The 17,871-nt window shown below is 40.5% G+C and overlaps 1 protein-coding gene across 3 annotated transcripts in view; it reads right to left on the bottom strand.

The window, feature by feature from the left end:
• Positions 1–17,871, bottom strand: part of NRCAM (neuronal cell adhesion molecule) — a 515,870-nt gene that overhangs the window by 234,787 nt on the left and 263,212 nt on the right. For all 3 annotated transcript variants that reach the window (XM_029616764.1, XM_029616763.1, XM_029616765.1), the window contains exons 4-6: positions 16,247–16,352; positions 14,791–14,987; positions 5,710–5,832 (exon numbers count right to left, since the gene is read on the bottom strand). In XM_029616764.1, the coding sequence (XP_029472624.1) occupies positions 5,710–5,832; positions 14,791–14,987; positions 16,247–16,352 (426 nt within the window). The remainder of the gene's footprint in view (positions 1–5,709; positions 5,833–14,790; positions 14,988–16,246; positions 16,353–17,871) is intronic.

Genomic DNA, 17,871 nt, shown 5'->3' with positions numbered 1-17,871 from the left:
TAGAATCTTTAATAACCTATGAAACAAGCTAAGGCTTATTTTTTATAACAAGCATGAACTTTTGCAGTGTTACATGCAATAGAGCACCTTCTGCAAAGAGCAGTCAAGCATCAAGATTCTTAGTAAATAAAATCTTTAAAAAGTCTCATCTTTCACCAGACCCATGGCTCAGATCTTAGCCAATGACATAAAATTATTCAACGTTGTTAAATCGCAAAAGGATTGTGAGAAATAACAAAAGGACATTGCAAAACTGGGAGACTAGGCATGCAAATGGCAAATTAAATTTAATGTGGACAAGTCCAAAGTGATGCAATTAGGACAGAGTAATCCAAATTATAGATACAGAATGCAAGGTTCCACAATAGGAATCACCACCTAGAAAAGGATCAAGGTGTCATCACTGAAAATATTTTGAAATCTTCTTCTCAGTGTGCTTCAGCAGCCAAGAAAGCAAATAGAATGCTAGGGATTATTAGGAATGGAATGGAAAATAAAATAGAGGATACAATGACTCTATCGCTCCATGGTGCAACCTTATCTCGAGTGCTGTGTGCAGTTCTGGTAACCACAGCTCAAAAAAGATATAGCAGAATTAGAAAACGTAGAGAGAAGGGTGACCAAAATGATAAAGGGGATGGAACAATTCCCCTATGAAGAAAGACTAAAGAGGTTAGGACTCTTCAGCTTGGAGAAGAGACGGCTGAGGGGAAATATTATAGAGGTCTATAAAATAATGAGTGAAATGGAACAAGTAAACATTAGTTGTTTACTCTCTCAAAGTACAAAGACCAGGGGATACACAATGAAGTTACTAGGTAATACATTTAAAACTAATAAGAGAAAATATATTTTATTTAACACATAATTAAACTGGAATTTGTTGCCAGAGGATGTGGTGAAAGCTATCAATGTAGCTACATTTAAAAAGGGTTTGGACAAGCTCCTGAAGGAAAAGTCTATTAACCATTATTAAGGTAGAGTTGCAGAAATCCACTGCTTATTCTTGGGATAAGCATCTTGGAATCTACCTAACCTTTGAGATCCTGCCAGATACATGTGACCTGGCTTGGCCACTGTTAGAAACAGGATACTGGGCTTGATGAATCTTTGGTCTGAGCCAGTATAGCAAGTCTTATGTTCTTACTGAACCAAGATATTTTATTCTCTGAAGTCTATACCAAGTTTACATAACATGTAAAAAGTGTATTCTTTATGGACTGCACAGTTTTGCAAAGAATGAAAGGCAAGTTTGCTTAACATAAACAGTGTTTTCTGAAGAAAGCAGGATGAAATAGCCATTATATGTGGGTCGCATCATCTGACAGCACCAAACAGATTCATCTTTCTAAGCTAGAAGGGCTTTGAGCTTCACCAAGCATGCACAGCAGTTCGCACATGGATGCTGCCTCACAAGCCTCCACAGTCTATATGATAGCTAAATCTAGCTATTTAGCCAACTCTCCAAGGAAGTGGGCAATTTTTTCCTGGCTAATTCATCCTATCTACAGAAAAGACTGTATCCAGTAAGCAAATTTGTGTTTTTCATTGATAGCAAACTGAATTAGCCATTACATGTGGGGAAGTCCCAAACTGAAGGTTGTAGCACAGCATTTATTTATTTAATAAGCAACTAGGAGAGTAAGCTACTAGTTGTACAGGCTATGCAAAAACAGCTGTCTGAATTTACTGTCAGAGCTTGATAGGTTGTCCAGACAGCAGTGGAATGTATAGACACCCAAGTTACAGTTTTACAGATGATTGCCATGGAGTCAGCTCTAAGAAAGAAAATGTAGGGGTCTGACTTGATAAGTCTGGAGAAAGTCTGAAACTATAAGGCTAGCGAATGCATGACATTATGTGATACAGCCTGCTAGCTGGCTGGATAAGAAATGAATAGCCTTGGCTACCCACAGACCAATGGCTTCATAGAAGATAGCTGATCAGCCTGGTAGTGTGGTAAAACTCTGCTCCAGAGATATGGGACATCCATCTCACAGAGAAACAAATTAAATCTTCTGTTGTCAATGCAGGTGACATAATTTTGGTGAAAAACTGAGACCACTTGAGGAGACATGCAATACTGGTATGGAGCACCCTTCTGTTATGAAAGGCCTGCAATTGCTGGCTTGTTTAGCTGAAGATAACATGACCAAGAACACCACCTTCCAGGTAAAATATTTCAAGAGGCCAACATTATCAGCTCAACAGAGGGATTCAAAACTGGAGGATTTAAGTGCCTGCAAAATTTCTGCAAATGTGATATCCAATAATGAAGTAAGAGCAGAATTTCCTATACTTTGAAGAAGTAAGTGACTTGGCCATAAGGCACCTGCCTCTTGGTGATAGGGGAAGTAACTATTGACAAATTCTTGGCAGAACAGGTCAAGGGAGACTGCTTAATGCATAGATGAAAATATCTGTCTTCTAAATTGATATTTGTGGTTAAGGTACAATCAATTGGAAAATTCTCTGGACTCCTTTGAACAGTGGATAGAGAATTATTGAGGGTTGAACTCCCTTGCTATGAAGCTGAGTGAGGGAAAGGTTCATAAGGCATAATAATCTTTCCCCTGTGGTAGAAGTGAGCTTGAATCATGGAGGAATTGGCATGGGGATAGACTACTGGATGAAAGGTGAGAACATACCTTGAATTGGTCATTCTATAACAAAGAAAAACCTTCTCAAACTTAAGAACTTTCTGAATGGCTCTTGCCCCTAACCGCAGATTGTAGATAACATAGAAAGTAGGTATGCCTCCCACATTTGCCTAAGAGAGGCTGGCGTGGGCTTGTATTCGCTATGTAGGATGGAATCGGCTATTCAGTCTTTTTGACTCTTTTCAACATAAACAGGAGAAAGGACGAGGGCTTTGAAGAGCAGCCCATTTGTTAGGTTGGAAGACTCTGTGAAGGTTATCCACTACTGAGTTGGGGACTTTGAGAAGTTCTATTTTGTGAAAGGAGGCTTTGCAACCAAGAGTGAGTACCTAATCTGTTGTGAGATTTGAGTAAGGGTCACAGACCATGTCCCCTTACTTGTTTTTAGAGACTATTAGATAACTCTCAGTTTGAATCATCTCTTCCTTTTCTTGAGATGAGAGAGTACTTACAACACAAACTAGAAAGGTTCACAGTTACAAGAGGTTTATCTGTACAAAACCTGTTTCGTAATAGACTAGGATTTATGAATGAAAGGAATGAGTGATACTGTATTTGGGGGAAAACAGAAGAGGGGAGAATTCCTTGGATCAACTGATCTAGCCACTCATGAAGGGGGAGGGGCATGTTCATCACTGAAGAAACAAAGTATAACACGTGTGATGTGACAGAATCCAGTGACAGCTGACACAGCTCTCAGGTTTAGGACATAAGAGGACTGCAAGCTCTTCTGCAGATATGTAGTTCAATATTAGTATCACTGAGTCAATCTAATAGGAAGAACATGCCTTCCTTCCCTGGAAGTGATATCTGGTGACTAATGGCTGAACGAGTTTAATAGATCTCAACCCCAGCCATTCACCTAGGCATGCACAGATACACATTTTCAATGGTCTAAGTATGCTACTAGCATAGTTAAATTAGTGAAGGTTTTCAAGCAAACAAATAGCCAGAGGGTAGCACTCCATCAGATTCTGAGTATTCATGCAACTTGCTGTTTGAAACAACTTATAGTGAGAGTAGAACCACATACCACTCTCTTTGGGAGAAACATTTGCTATGCTCATTGGCAAAGGAACTACTTCTTGAGACGTGATGACGGATCTGTCATGGTCCAAATGGAAGATTAAATAATGGTAATGTGTTGAAACAGGAAACATTTAATCTAGTTACATATATGCTTTGAGATCCTACAGAAACTGGGTCCAAGTGCTACTCCTTAGTCTCTGAAACAGAATACCATCAAAGGCAGGGATATCAGTTCACTTACTGTTGCTATGCAAGTATTGGATCATATGAGTCTGATGAATCACCATATGAACATTCCACAGAGGGTTCTGGAGGACCCTATACCCCAACCCCTTTTGAAGAAAGGTTTCTTTTGCCACTCTGATGTCTGCCATACTACGATGGTCCAAGGTGGTCAGTACACTACTATAGCAATGAGATTACTGCCATTTTGAAAAATATCTCCTCCAAATGACCCCCCTCATTATATTCATCCAGAACTCTGGCAGGAAAGATCTACTGACAGGGATGAGAGCTCTTCTCCAGGAAAGAAATAGTAAGATTAGAGGACCATCACCTCAAAAAAGATGGCAAGTAAGAGAAACCTTGCTGATGTCATAGAAAGCAAAAAAGGGACATCAATGGAGACACAGAAAGCGCAGAAGGTTCAGATGCAGCAATTTCACAAAGGCGCATCAACGGTGCCAAAGTGCCAATGCATCGATGAAGCAAATGCATCAAAGGTATGGATGTATCAACAGTGCTGAAGCACCAGTGCATTGATGGTGCAGATGCATCAATGTATCGACGGAGTAGATGCATTAATAGTACCAGAGCCTGATGCATTAATGGAACAGATGCGATGGTGCCGAAGCATCAATGATACAGATGCATCGATGGTGCAGATGTATTAACAATGCCAAAGCACCAATGCATTGTCAGTGTGGATGAATTGACAGTGTGGATGTAAATGCATGATTGCACCAATAGAGAAGATGCATTGATGGTGCCGGAGCACTGATGCATTGATGAACAAATGGAGAAGATGCAGTGATGGTACTGGAGTACTGATGAATTAATGTTGCAGATGCACTATGGTGCCAATGTATCAATGCACTGACAGAGCAGATGCATCAATGCACCAATGGAGAAGATGCATTAGTCATGCTGAAGCAACGATGCACTGATGATGCTGATGCAACCGATGAACCAATAGAGCAATGCATAAATACGAATATAAGAACATAAAAATTGCCATACTGGGTCAGACCAAGGGTCCATCAAGCCCAATATCCTGTTTCCAACAGTGGCCAATCCAAGTCACAAGTTCCTGGTGTGAATAGTAGAGATGCATCAAAGGGTGCAGGTGCACCATGCGGTCGACAGGTGTCAATGTGTCATGTGTTGATGGACACCAATGCACCACACACCAGTGCTACATCTTCACTTCTTCATCAACACAGGGTGGTCTGTATTATTCAACCCCAGGTTTCAGCTTGTGCACAGATGGGGGAGTTTTTGAGGAGCTTCTGCTCAATTCTTTTCCTGGCAAGGCAGACTGCAGGAGCAGGTCTGACTGCAGCTTCTGAGAGACTTATGCAGTTCCTTCATTTTGTAAGCCCTGTCCAGTCCGAAGCATCAGCATATTTCCGTTTCACTTTTACACAAATATAGTTTTTGAAACTGCTCACAGTTTTTTGTAGTAGTGCATACTCAGTGGAGCTCAAAGCTCTACTCAGAGAGATGAATTCATTTGATGCTGCCAGATGATGTCACCAACATGTAATGCCAATCTATGGAAAATGATGTAACCCTATATCACTTTTTAAAAACATACTTTTTTTTTAACTTATTATCCTTAAAACCTTTACACTACTCTTCTATAATTCCTTTGTGAATCTCTGAGTGAAGCAGTTTGAAAGAAAATTACAAATTACTTCAAACACTTAATCTGGTTATGGTAGGCACAATTTTCCGTTTAAGATAAACCTTCAGGCAAACAAAACAGAAGTCTTTATATACAAGATTTATATATACTTACAGTTATCCATCCAAAATATTATAGGTGATGGCAGTCCAATTGGGGGTCTACAGGGCAACACAAGAGGTACACCATCTTGAACTACTCTGGGTTCAAGCTTTTCCTTAGTCCACAAGGGAGACCCTGTAAAAACATTTATATACATAAATTAAGACTTGAAAAGCTTGTATTGCATTCATTAAAAATAGGTAACATCTGATTTGACCTTTTTGACCATGAGATTCTCTGTTTTCTCTGATATCCTTGTATCCAGTTAAATTTGATCATGTTATGATCACGATTGCCAAGTAGCTCCACTACTGTTACTTCTAACACCAAATACTATGTTCCACTAAGAATTAGATCTAAAACAGCTTGCCCACTTGTCAGTTCCTGGATCAGCTGATCCATGAAACAATCATTTATTTAATCTAGAAACTTTAGCTCCCTAGCATGTTCTGATGTGACATTTATCTAGCTGATATTGAGATATCTGAAATCTCCATTATTGTGCTGCAAATTTGTAAGCTTCCCTACTTTCTGTTAACATTTCATCCATCTGTTTGTTCTGGCCAGGCAGACAATAGTATACCCGCACTGTTATTTTCTTCCCGACATCACATGAAATTTATATCCAGAAATATATTACAGTCCATTTAGTCTCCTGCAGGATCTTTATCCTGTTTGACTCTATGCCATCCCTAACATAGTGCCACCCTTCTACCAATTTGATTCACTATCATTGTGATACAATTTGTACTCTGGTATCGCACTGACCCATTGGATAACCTCCAACCACCAGGTCTCTGAGATGCCAATTATATCTATCTCTTCATTCAGTGCTATACATTCTAACTCTTCCATTTTACTTTGTAGACTTCTAGCATTTGCAAACAGACATTTCAAGGTAGGTTTTTTGTTTGTATATATATAACCTTCCTGGCAGTTGACAGGGATAATTTTGAATCTTTTAAGCTACTCTTTACTTAAATGCACCTAGGCCACTCTTGACTTTTTTTGGAACCACACTGTCAGGATGCTCTAACTTCCCTGTTTTGTTAGTTTCTTTCAAAGATACAACCTTCCAAACCATACGCTGCTGAGCAATTGTTGGCTTCCCACCATGTTCTATTTTAAAAGATGCTCTATCTCCTTTTTAAATGTTATTGCTAGCAATGTAGTTACACCCTGGTTAAAGTGGAGCACATCCTTTCGGGAAAAGGCCCTCTCTGTTCCCCTGTTCATAACAAATCTAAAACCCTATTCCCTGCATCATCGACTCATGCATGCATTTAGATTCTGTAACTCTCTCTGCCTCTAAGGTTCTGAGCATGGAATAGGGAGAATGCTACCCTGGAGATTCTGGATTTCAACTTTCTACCTAAAATCCTAAATTTGGCTTCCAGAACCTCCCTCCCACTCCTTCCTATGTCATTGGTACCACATATAGCATGACAGCCGGCATTTCTGCAACAATGTCTAAAATCCTATCTAGGTAATGTGTGAGGTCCACCACCTTCACAAAAGGCAGGCACATTACCAAACAATCCTCAAGTCTGCCAAGAACCCAGCTATCTACATTCCTAATGAACAAATAAGCAACTATGATGGCCATCCTAATTCCTCCTGTCTGGGTACAAGAAGCATAGAAACATAGGAACATGATGGCAAAAAAAGATCATATGACCCAGCTAGTCTGCCCATCAATCCAATTTATATAGTCCTTATAATTCCCCTCAGAGATTCCTTATATTTATCCAATAAATTCAGATAACTTTTCATCTCTGCCATCTACACTGGAAGGCCGTTCCATGTATTCACTACTTTCTCTATAAATAAATATTTCCTGTGATTACTTCTGAGTCTACCCCCTTTCACCCTTATTCCATGACCCTTTGTTCTAGAGCCTCCATTCTGTTGAAAAAGGCCAGCTCTTAGAGACCCATCCTCAGTGACAGGATCACTTCCTATTAAACAAGGCAATGCTATCCTTCCGTGTGACCATGCTCCTCCAAGGCTGCACAGTGCACAGGGGATGCTAGATTGGAATTGGAACTTGACTATTATGTCCCTGAAGATCTCCTGTACATACTGTTCTCAGGGGCGCCGCATCCATTAGGCGAACTTTGGCGGTCGCCTAGGGAGCTGAGTCGTGGCGGGCGCCAAAGAGCAGCCATGCAGTGCCGCAAGAGGGGTCTATCCCACTCACGGCAAAGAGAAATAGAGATTGTGCACACAGTCGGTGCCGAAACAGGTAGGGGGTGCGACCTGGGGGGGGGGGGGCAGTGCAAGGGTCGCCTAGGGCACCCAATACCCTTGCACCGGCCCTGACTGCTCTGTCTGCCTCTACTCCTCCAGGTCTGTCACACTAGCCTCCAGAGAACAGACTCATTCTCTAAAAACCAGGAGCTCTTTGCATTGAACACACACATGTAACCTATCACCAACTGGTAGATAACCATACATGTGGCACTTTGTGCAAATGACTGGAAGACTCCCATCTCACTGATGGACTGCTGACTGCATCTTACTAATGTTGAATTGTTAGTTAATTAAGGTTTCTAAAGAATAGTGATGCTTAATCTAATATAAGTCCTTGACATTTATTTTGTGTATTTAATGTTAGTTCGGTAATAACCTACAAGGGGACAACAGTTAATCAACTGGTCCTTGTGATAAATGTTCCTCCTCTCCTCTTAATTGGGATAATACTCTATAAATCAAAAAATGTGCTTGGAGGGGTGGGAGTTGGGGTGGTTGGGAGGGAAAGTCAACAATAAGAATTCTGTTAGCTTTCTTTATTATATCTAACATAAAATATCAGTTTACCCCACAATCTCTTTTCTGTCTCAAGCTTTAAGTCTTAAAATTTCCCAGCAAAGCAATACATATCTATCCGCTTCAAATAGCAGCAAAATCACCTTCTGCTCTCAGTATTTCCTTAGTTTTCAGGATAACTGAGCTCTTGCCTTGCTATAGATCTGTGTCTCAAAGGCAAATGGCTTCATCAAACCCCTTTGATGATTTGTACTGTAATTAGTTTGCCAGAGTCACCCTCTCAGCTATTACTCTTTTTTAAGAATACTTTCTTGAAAACCTAGTCCGATCTCTCACACCTTCTTTCAAAGTAAATTACCCTTTCTCTTAAGTCAATTACACTCTACCAGGTGAATTTTCAAAGGACATATGCACATAAATGTAACATACTATCATAGCAATTTGCAAAAGCCATTTACTCAAGTAAAGTGCACTTATGTGGGTAAATCCAAAGGACAATTCAATAGCATGTATGGTAGCAATTTTCAAAAGCCCCCTTACTCGAGTAAAGTGCATTTACTCGAGTAAAACCCACTTTTACGCATGTAAATGCATTTTAAAATCAAGCCCTATGGAGTAATTTTCAAATGAATTTACATGCTTAAAACTGGATTATACATGTGTAAATGCACTTTATGCATGTAACTGGGCTTTTGAAAATTGCTACAATATATGCTATTGAATTGTCAATAATTTTTACATGCATGAGTGCACTTTAAAAGTGAATTTTAAAAGTCTAGCATGTGCATCAATTAGGGGATATGCAAATTTGTCGGGCTCGCATGCACCAAGCAAATTTTAAAAACCAGCATATCTTCTGAAGCATATCTTCTGGAGAGCGCACATCTCAGATGTTTTCAAAAAGGAGTGGGACATGGGCATGTCTGGGCATTTTGGGGTATGTACCCAAGATGTGATACATTACAGGAGGACTTTGCAAGACTGGAAGATTGGGCATCCAAATGGCAGATGAAATTTAAGGTTGGACAAGTGCAAGGTGTTGCATATAGGGAAAAATAACCCTTGCTGTAGTTACACGATGTTAGGTTCCATATTAGGAGCTACCACCCAGGAAAAAGTTCTAGGCATCATAGTGGATAATACTTTAAAATCGTTGGCTCAGTGTGCTGCAGCAGTCAATTATTAGGAAGGGAATGGTTAATAGAACGGAAAATGTCATAATGCCTCTATATCGCTCCATGGTGAGACCGCACCTTGAATCCTGTGTACAATTCTGGTCGCTGCATCTCAAAAAAGATATAGTTGCGATGGAGAAGGTACAGAGAAGGGCAACCAAAATGATAAAGGGGATGGAACAGCTCCCCTATGAGGAAAGGCTGAAGAGGTTAGGGCTGCTCAGCTTGGAGAAGAGACGGCTTAGGGGGGATATGATAGAGGTGTTTAAGATCATGAGAGGTCTTGAACAAGTAGATGTGAATCGGTTATTTACACTTTTGAATAATAGAAGGACTAGGGGGCATTCCATGAAGTTAGCAAGTAGCACATTTAAGATTAATCGTAGAAAATTCTTTTTCACTCAACGCACAATAAAGCTCTGGAATTTGTTGCCAGAGGATGTGGTTAGTGTAGTTAGTGTAGCTGGGTTCAAAAAAGGTTTGGATAAGTTCTTGGAGGAGAAGTCCATTAACAGCTATTAATCAAGTTTACTTAGGGAATAGCCACTGTTATTAATTGCATCAGTAGCATGGGATCTTTTTAGTGTTTGGGTAATTGCCAGGTTCTTATGACCTGGCTTGGCCTCTGTTAGAAACAGGATACTGGGCTTGATGGTCCCTTGGTCTGACCCAGCATGGAAATTTCTTATGTTCTTAAACATTTACAAGCCCTGGCACGCACTGATGCCCCCTGCTGCGCAACTTTACTTATGCCATGGCTGATGTGTAAGTGATAAATAAAGAAAGCAAGGCAGATCAGTGGGGTTTTAAGGGTCAGGGCTAACTGGGGGTAAGAAAGGCAATTAAACGAAGGGGGGAGTTTGGCTGACCTCTTTCTTAACTGGGCAAACTGGGAATGAACTGGTGTTACTGGCAATGGTGTTGGCTTGCACCCCTTTTAAAATCTCCCCACTTATGCGGTAGAAGTGGCATTTGCATGCACAGATGTGCATCTATTTAAAACTGAGTGCATATGTGTGTGCGGCCAGCTTATTTTATGACATACATGTGATGTTATATAATGGCCACTTCCCAACACATGCGCGCATATGTGCGCCTGCATAATGGTTTTAAAATTTACCTTTAATCATGTAAATGGGCTTTTGAAAATTACTATAATAGTAGGTTACATTTACAAGCATAACTCCTTTGAAAATTACCTCCTAAGAGTTAACCTAGCTTTCTCTACTAAATCTAACTCACTCACTGCCAAATATTAAATCCCCCATGCGAGTAAAAACCGGGTGTTATGCGCATGGCTGGCCTTGTGTGAGCCGCACGCATCTTCAAAGGAGCCCAACCACGTGCATAACAGGCGTTACGTGCCAAAGTGCCGAGCCCAGATAAAGGGGTAGTCCAGGGGCGGGGAGGCTGGTACAGCAGCCATTTGCTGCTGTGCCGGGGAAGCGCGCACCGGCAGGGAACCGGCGCCTGCTACTTGCTACTGCTCCTGTTGAGGAGCAAAAGATAAATTTTAAAAAACGGTGTTAGCTAGAATAGGGATAGGGGGAAGGGGAGTGGGATAGGGAAGTTCCCTCCCAGTCCGCTCCTTGATTGGAGCGGCCTGGGAGGGAATTGGGGAAGGCCGGGATGCGTTGCAGTGCAACTTTTGCAAGGGGGGGCCTTGCGCGTGCCGCGCACATATGCACACACACATTAAAAAATCCAATGCGCATGTGCGTGCGGCCTGCCAATTTTAGAACATGCGTGTGCCATCGCACACATGTTTTAAAATCGGTGAGTCCATGTGCGTGCACCAGGAAGCACACGCACATGGATGTGCACGCACACCTATGAAAATCTACCCCTAAGAATTTACCTAGCTTTCTCTATTAAATCTAATACATACTAAGAATTTACCCAACAATCTTTTCTGCCCCAAGCTTTAAATTTCCCATCAAAACAATACTTACGAATACTCTTCATTCACCATCAAAATCACTTTATACTCTCACTACTCTCTCTGGAGTGCTCATTTTAATTACATGAAAAGATCTTACTGTAAAAAAATTAAATTGCAAATTTGGAGACAATTGTGCTAAACTATGGGATTTTCCACAAGTTAGTGACCTCTTCACACAGAAGTGGCTATCTTTACTGCTTGCGGTAAAAACATTCAGTGCATCATATGTCATATGCCATTTTAGCATGCATGCTAAGAATATTTTAGCACAAGTTTTAGGTCACTTGTTCTCTAATTTATCTGCATTTGTTCTTGAAGGCAACTTTAGAAACAATCCAGAAAGAAGGACATAGGAACTGAAATATATTCAACTATAAAATTTAAGTAAAAAATAATGAACTGAACCAAGACATTAGATTGTTAACCCATTATGGCAGATATTACCATTTTACGTTCACAATAATTATTTGATGCTCTTTTAACACCCTATTTCAATATTCTTAACACTTTCACTGATTAAGCTTCTGTTGATTGACATTAAAGTAATCTCTGATACCTTCTGAAGGTCACTACTATGCAAATTTATGACCTAGGTATTTATGCTTCTTTCTTTAGCCTTATAATCACATCAGAAGAGACCTATGTGTACTGAATGCTTATGTACTACAAAATAATGTAATCTCTTATAATAGTCCAATAAATGCTATCACTACCTAGAGTCCATTAACTCTGAAAGGAAATTGGCTTCTACAAGAAAAGTCTGCAAGGCTCTTCACAATAGAAATCAATTTCTCCAGTGATATTTCTATACTAGTCAAGCAAAATTAATACAATCAGAAAGGAAATCAACTTCAGATTTCTAGAGGCTCCCAAGATTATGCTTGCCTTCTGGACTTTATGAGGTCTTTGTATGTTAATGGCTATTATTAAACTTAAGGAACCATAAGAACATAGATGGTAGAGGCAAACGTTTAGGATATTAACCTCTTCAACATAAGCAACATCATAGGTAACAGATATCTTGCTTTTGCTGGCCTGGAAACAGGATGAAATGTCAGAATGAATCTGTTTACTTGAATAATTCCTGAGATAGCATAGTTTTGCACCCTGACCTTCCATGATTACCATAGGCATGCATATTGATGACAACTGAAGATTAAAAAATAGCCCAGGGAAACTCACAAACACATTGTAGTTAAGAGCAAATGCACAAAAGCCTAAGAAATCCACTGCTTTTTTTCAACAGCAAATACCTTGTACACCCTGATACATTGGGATATTGTCACAAATATTATCAATAAATTTACAAATTCAAATTGCGTACAGAAAATGTTAAACAAAAAGGGTTAGAATAAATAGGGGTGATGAGGAAAAATGAGAGAACAATTAGGAAGAAAAATAAAAGAAAATAGTTTGAAGGAAGAGAAAAGCTTAATAAAGGGGATACAGAGGAAAATAAAGTGGCCTATGTAATAAGCTGCACTATTTTTAATATGCACATTAAGGGGTCTATTTACTAAGCTACATAATAATTGATCATTATTCTGTATTAATTTCTGATTTTAAAGTGGGTGTTAGCCACAATTTTATTGTCCATTGTATTCAAAGGTGTAAAGCCTTTAGCATATTCATTCAAATTCATTAAAGATTCAGTAATAGTTGCTAACTACTTATGCAGTAGCTGCTGGCTATACAGTTTCAAACTGCTTATCTGTCACATTTGCAATCTTTCTTGCTGGAGACAAAACATTTAGAATAAAAAAAAAATCTAGGACATATTTTGATAAAATCTGGAATTTTTTTTTCCATTTAAGTTAAATGCATCAGATTGACTAAAAATATTGCATGTTGATGAAGAATTAGCTTTAATACATTTTTTGAAGTTATGAGGGACATTTGTTTTCTGTACTGCAACTGGAGTGTAATAACTAGTAGGGATGTGCATTCATTAAAAACCGAAAGTTCAAAACACGACAAACAAGGCTAATTTGTTTCATTTGGGGACCCCCAGATGAAACAAATCCTTTTCGCTTTAAACAAATGCACTGGGCCTAGGTCTCTCCCTGAAGCCGGGGCCTCTCCTACTGCATAGGATGAGGTCAAAACAGGGACCATGGCTTATGCCCTAAGGGAGGCCCTGGCTTCAGGCCTAGGCTGAGGTGCCAGCATCACACTTGGACATAGGCAGAGGCCCAAAGCAAGGACCGTGGCCTAGGCCTGAGCATGACACTTGGTGGATTCTTGAAACTGAGGCCATAGCAGAGATCCCTGAAAATTAAAAAAAAAAAAAAATCAAAAAACAAAACCTTACCTGATCCGTCAGGGATCCAAAGGCCGGGTCCTGATGCTGGGGCCTCGGCCTAGGCTAGTGCCCAGACCCAAGCCTGATGCCATGACCTGATGCCGGAGCCTCAGCCCGGACCCAGGCCCAATGCTGGGGCCCAATCCAAAGGCTGGGTCCCAACACCAGGGCCTAGGCCAAGGCTTGGGAGTTTCTTTTCACACGTCCTCTTCTTTCTTCGCTTGCAAGCACAATGACAATGTCCGGTTGTGTTGCACCGAAGTTGGTTAACATCAAAATGGCACCATCTGCTAGGCCAATGCACAGGGGATTAATTAACTATGGGGCAACCTCAGTGGACATCATCATTGTGCTTGCAAGAGAAGAGAGAAAAGGATGAGTGAAGAGGACTTCCCAGGCGTCGGGACCCAGCCTCTCGGCGGAGCCCCTCGGAATTGGGCCGAGGCCCCAGCTTTGGTACCCGACCTCCAGGTCAGACTATGGTGCTGGGCCTGTGTCTGGCTGCGGTTCTGGCATTGGAACCCGGCTTCTGGGCTGTGCCGTGGTGTCAGGCCTGGATCCAGGTTCCGGCTGAGAGGCCGGGCCTAAGATTAGACTGAAGCCTTGGCCTTGCATATGTTGAGGCCTCGGCGATCTACTGCAGCCTCGGCCTATGCAAGTCCGAGGCTTCAGCCTATGTAATTTCAAACCAGAAGATCCCCCCTGAACCGGGTAATTGTAGGCCAGTGGGGACCCTTGCCTCTGCATTTTTCTGGGAGGGTGGGAGTGAGGCACATTTTGATTTTTGGCCTTTTTTGTTTTGTTTTTGGCCTTTTTATGTTTTGCTCTAGGTTCATTGATGTAGACATTGTACAGTATGTACTTGCAGATGCAGAGAAAAGTGGCATTTTGAAGATTTACTTAACTGGACTGGCGTATGACAATATTGTTGGAGACTGCCGCCCCACGCTCATTTCTTGCAGTGCACTGATACTCTCCTTCGTATGCTTCTGCCTTCTCACCATTCGTGGTGTTTATGACCAGAGTACCTGAATTGGCTACCATTGTTACCTGTGGATCTTTCTCTATATCAAAATGAGTGCCATCACGAGTCCATGAAAAGCTAACAAAAAAAGAGAACTAATTAATCTCTTTCTAAAGAAAATAAAAACTAGCTGGCTTTTCATTATCCTTTTAAAATCTATGAATAATAGGAAATCTTAAGATTTATATTGATTTAAATATATATATATATATGCAAAGGAATTAGTAAACATTACAAAAGTATTTCCATAGAAAGCATAAGATGTTTTTCAAGTTGTGAAACAAAAAAGAGCAAAATGCTGCACTATTCCCTCTGATCATATCTAGTGGCCCATACAAAAGTTGGGCCACTAGATCTATCCAACAATGGAGAAGGAAAATGTCATATTATCCCAAAAATGCCTCAAAGAACTAAATACTCCTTTAAAACAAGAAGTGTGCTCTAAAAGAAAACTAAAGTCCAGATTTTAAAACCCCAGCGCGCGTAAATCCTGGGGTTTACGCATGTTGCTGGGCCTTATGCTCTCCAAGCCAATTTTCAAACCGGCCCGGCCACGCGCGTAAACCCCGGGACGCATGTAAGTGCTGGGGCCTCAAAAGGGGGCGGGCTGGGGGGCGGAGCAGGGTGGTCCAGAACAGCGCCATTTCCTCACTGTCCCGGAGCCTTGTGCGCTGGCCGGCTGCCGGCACGTGTAAGTTACTTCAGGTCGGGCCCTGAAGTAACTTGCAAAATAAAAGGTACAACAATTTAAAAATGGGTTTTAGAGGGTGGGGAGGAGAGGGAAAGGGGAAGGGAGGTTACAGTAGGGGATAGGAAAGTTCGCTTCCAGTCCACTTCTAAATTGGACTGGAATGGTGTATATTTTACTCCTGTTTTGATATTTTTTGTTTCACATGCCCAGTCCGTTCCTAAATTGGAGCGGACTGGGAGGGAACTGGGGAAGGCCCCGAAGCGTTGTCTCGCGAATGTTGACAAAATCGACACCTCCCCCCTTGCATGTGCCGCCGTCGATTTTATAATGTGCGTGCACCGACGTGCGCATGTTTTAAAATCTTGCGTCCATGTGTGGAGACCGGGTAGCGTGTGCGCATATTTTTTAAAAATCTACCCCTAAGATTATTACTAAAAATCTCTTCAAACATCTCTATGAGAAAATTTGGGCTGTTTGAGGAAATGAGAGTCTTTCCTTTTTATATCTGTGGATACATGGACCCACCTCTTGTGATGTGATTAGAGTGAATGGTGTATATTTTACTCCTGTTTTGATATTTTTTGTTTCACATGCCCCAAAAACAAATGCACAGATGTTATTGTCCATTCAGTAGAATATCACAAACCTGGGAGGAGGTTTTCCTTTTGCTTCACATTGGATCACAATATTCTCTCGTGGGTCCACAATGTAGTTTTTTGGAGACTGGTGAGTGATCGTTGGAGGCTGTACCACTTCATTATATCCATAATAAAAATTAAAATAAAAAAAGGAAGAGCATTTCTCAGTTACTTTTCTGTTGATACAGTACCAGCATACCAACATGTGTTTCACCAAGCAGACAGAGAAAGAAAAAAAGAGAGAGAACATTCCATTGATTGGTCATGCCCTATGAAATGAGAAAGATGAATTTAAGCATTTTTCTCCTTGGAAATTTCAGGGTTGAATTTGGTAAGTCAGAGAGAAACCTTTTTCACAAGAGCCCTAAATAGTTAAAATTTGCTCTATTATAAAATTTATAGAAACCCTAATCACAAAACAACCCTAAACATGTATAATTCATTTTAATACACTATATACTATTATTTGCATTAAAATCTTTGATATTCTATAAATTAGGTTTCCTTGAACCATAATTCAAACAGTTTCATTTCAGATGTAAGCTACTGTCTTATTTATGGACATTTTAACTTAGAATGTTGGAATTTCATAAAACTGAGGCTAATATGCAGGGAAATTTCTGAACTACTTGAAAGGCAAATTATGTGGCGATATCTGGCCTGTGGCATATTTTCTCAAATGAAAAAAAAGAACAGTGGATCATCTCAGGGGATGTTTAGATCTCTTCCAAGATAATTCACCCTGTAATTTGTTGCACATCTCTAGATGCCGAGAATAAATTCAATTTTGAAATTAATGGAAGAGCATAATCTTCTAATTTGTATTTATGGCTCAATATTAAAACAAAAAACTGAATGCTCATAACTATTTCTAATGCTTGCCTTCTTAAAATTATATACTTTGAAGATAACTTTGAAACAGCCACGCGGCTGCACATGTACGTGAGACTACCAGCTTCACCAAAGGACGCAGCCATTTTATAATATATGCATATATATGTGCTCATGTTATAAAATAGCTGTATGTGCGTACATGTGCGCACAATTTTATATGGCTGCACACATGTGTGCACAAATGCAGAGACTACCACGTAAGGGGGGGTGTATTTTAGTAGACATGTGTGCCAACACAATTATCAGTTTCCCCAGCTTGTTCCCAATTCACCCAGTTAAAGGATAGTGCTTCCTAAACACCCCCCCCCCCCCAGTTAAATAGCCTCCCTTTTACCCTGTTAATCCCAACCCTTAAAACCCCGCTCACCTCTTTGCTTTTTGTTGTTTTAGGACTTACACGCCATCCATAGCAGAAATAAAGTTAAGCGGTAAGGGACTCCAGCGTGCACTTCTGCGTGCATTTACTTGCTGGTTTCATTCGTAAATCCAGGAATGCCCATACCCCACCCAGACCATGTGCACACCCTGCCTCTTTTTCAGGAAAAAAAGTTTGTACGCATGCCAGGGGATATGCATGGACGCCTTTTAAAATTCATTGGGCATGCACTGACCCGACTTCTACAAATATATTCTAGCTTTGGCATGCACCTGGCTTTAAAATTCACCCCTTTATGTAATATATAGTAAATCCAAAGAACACAGTAACAAGTAGATATTCATATTGTATCATCACAATTTT

This window comes from Rhinatrema bivittatum, chromosome 9 (assembly GCF_901001135.1).
Source record: "Rhinatrema bivittatum chromosome 9, aRhiBiv1.1, whole genome shotgun sequence".
NCBI classification, from domain to species: Eukaryota; Metazoa; Chordata; class Amphibia; order Gymnophiona; family Rhinatrematidae; genus Rhinatrema; species Rhinatrema bivittatum.
The sequence above is the reverse complement of the archived record's forward strand: the minus strand, read 5'-3'. Positions and strand labels throughout refer to the sequence as shown.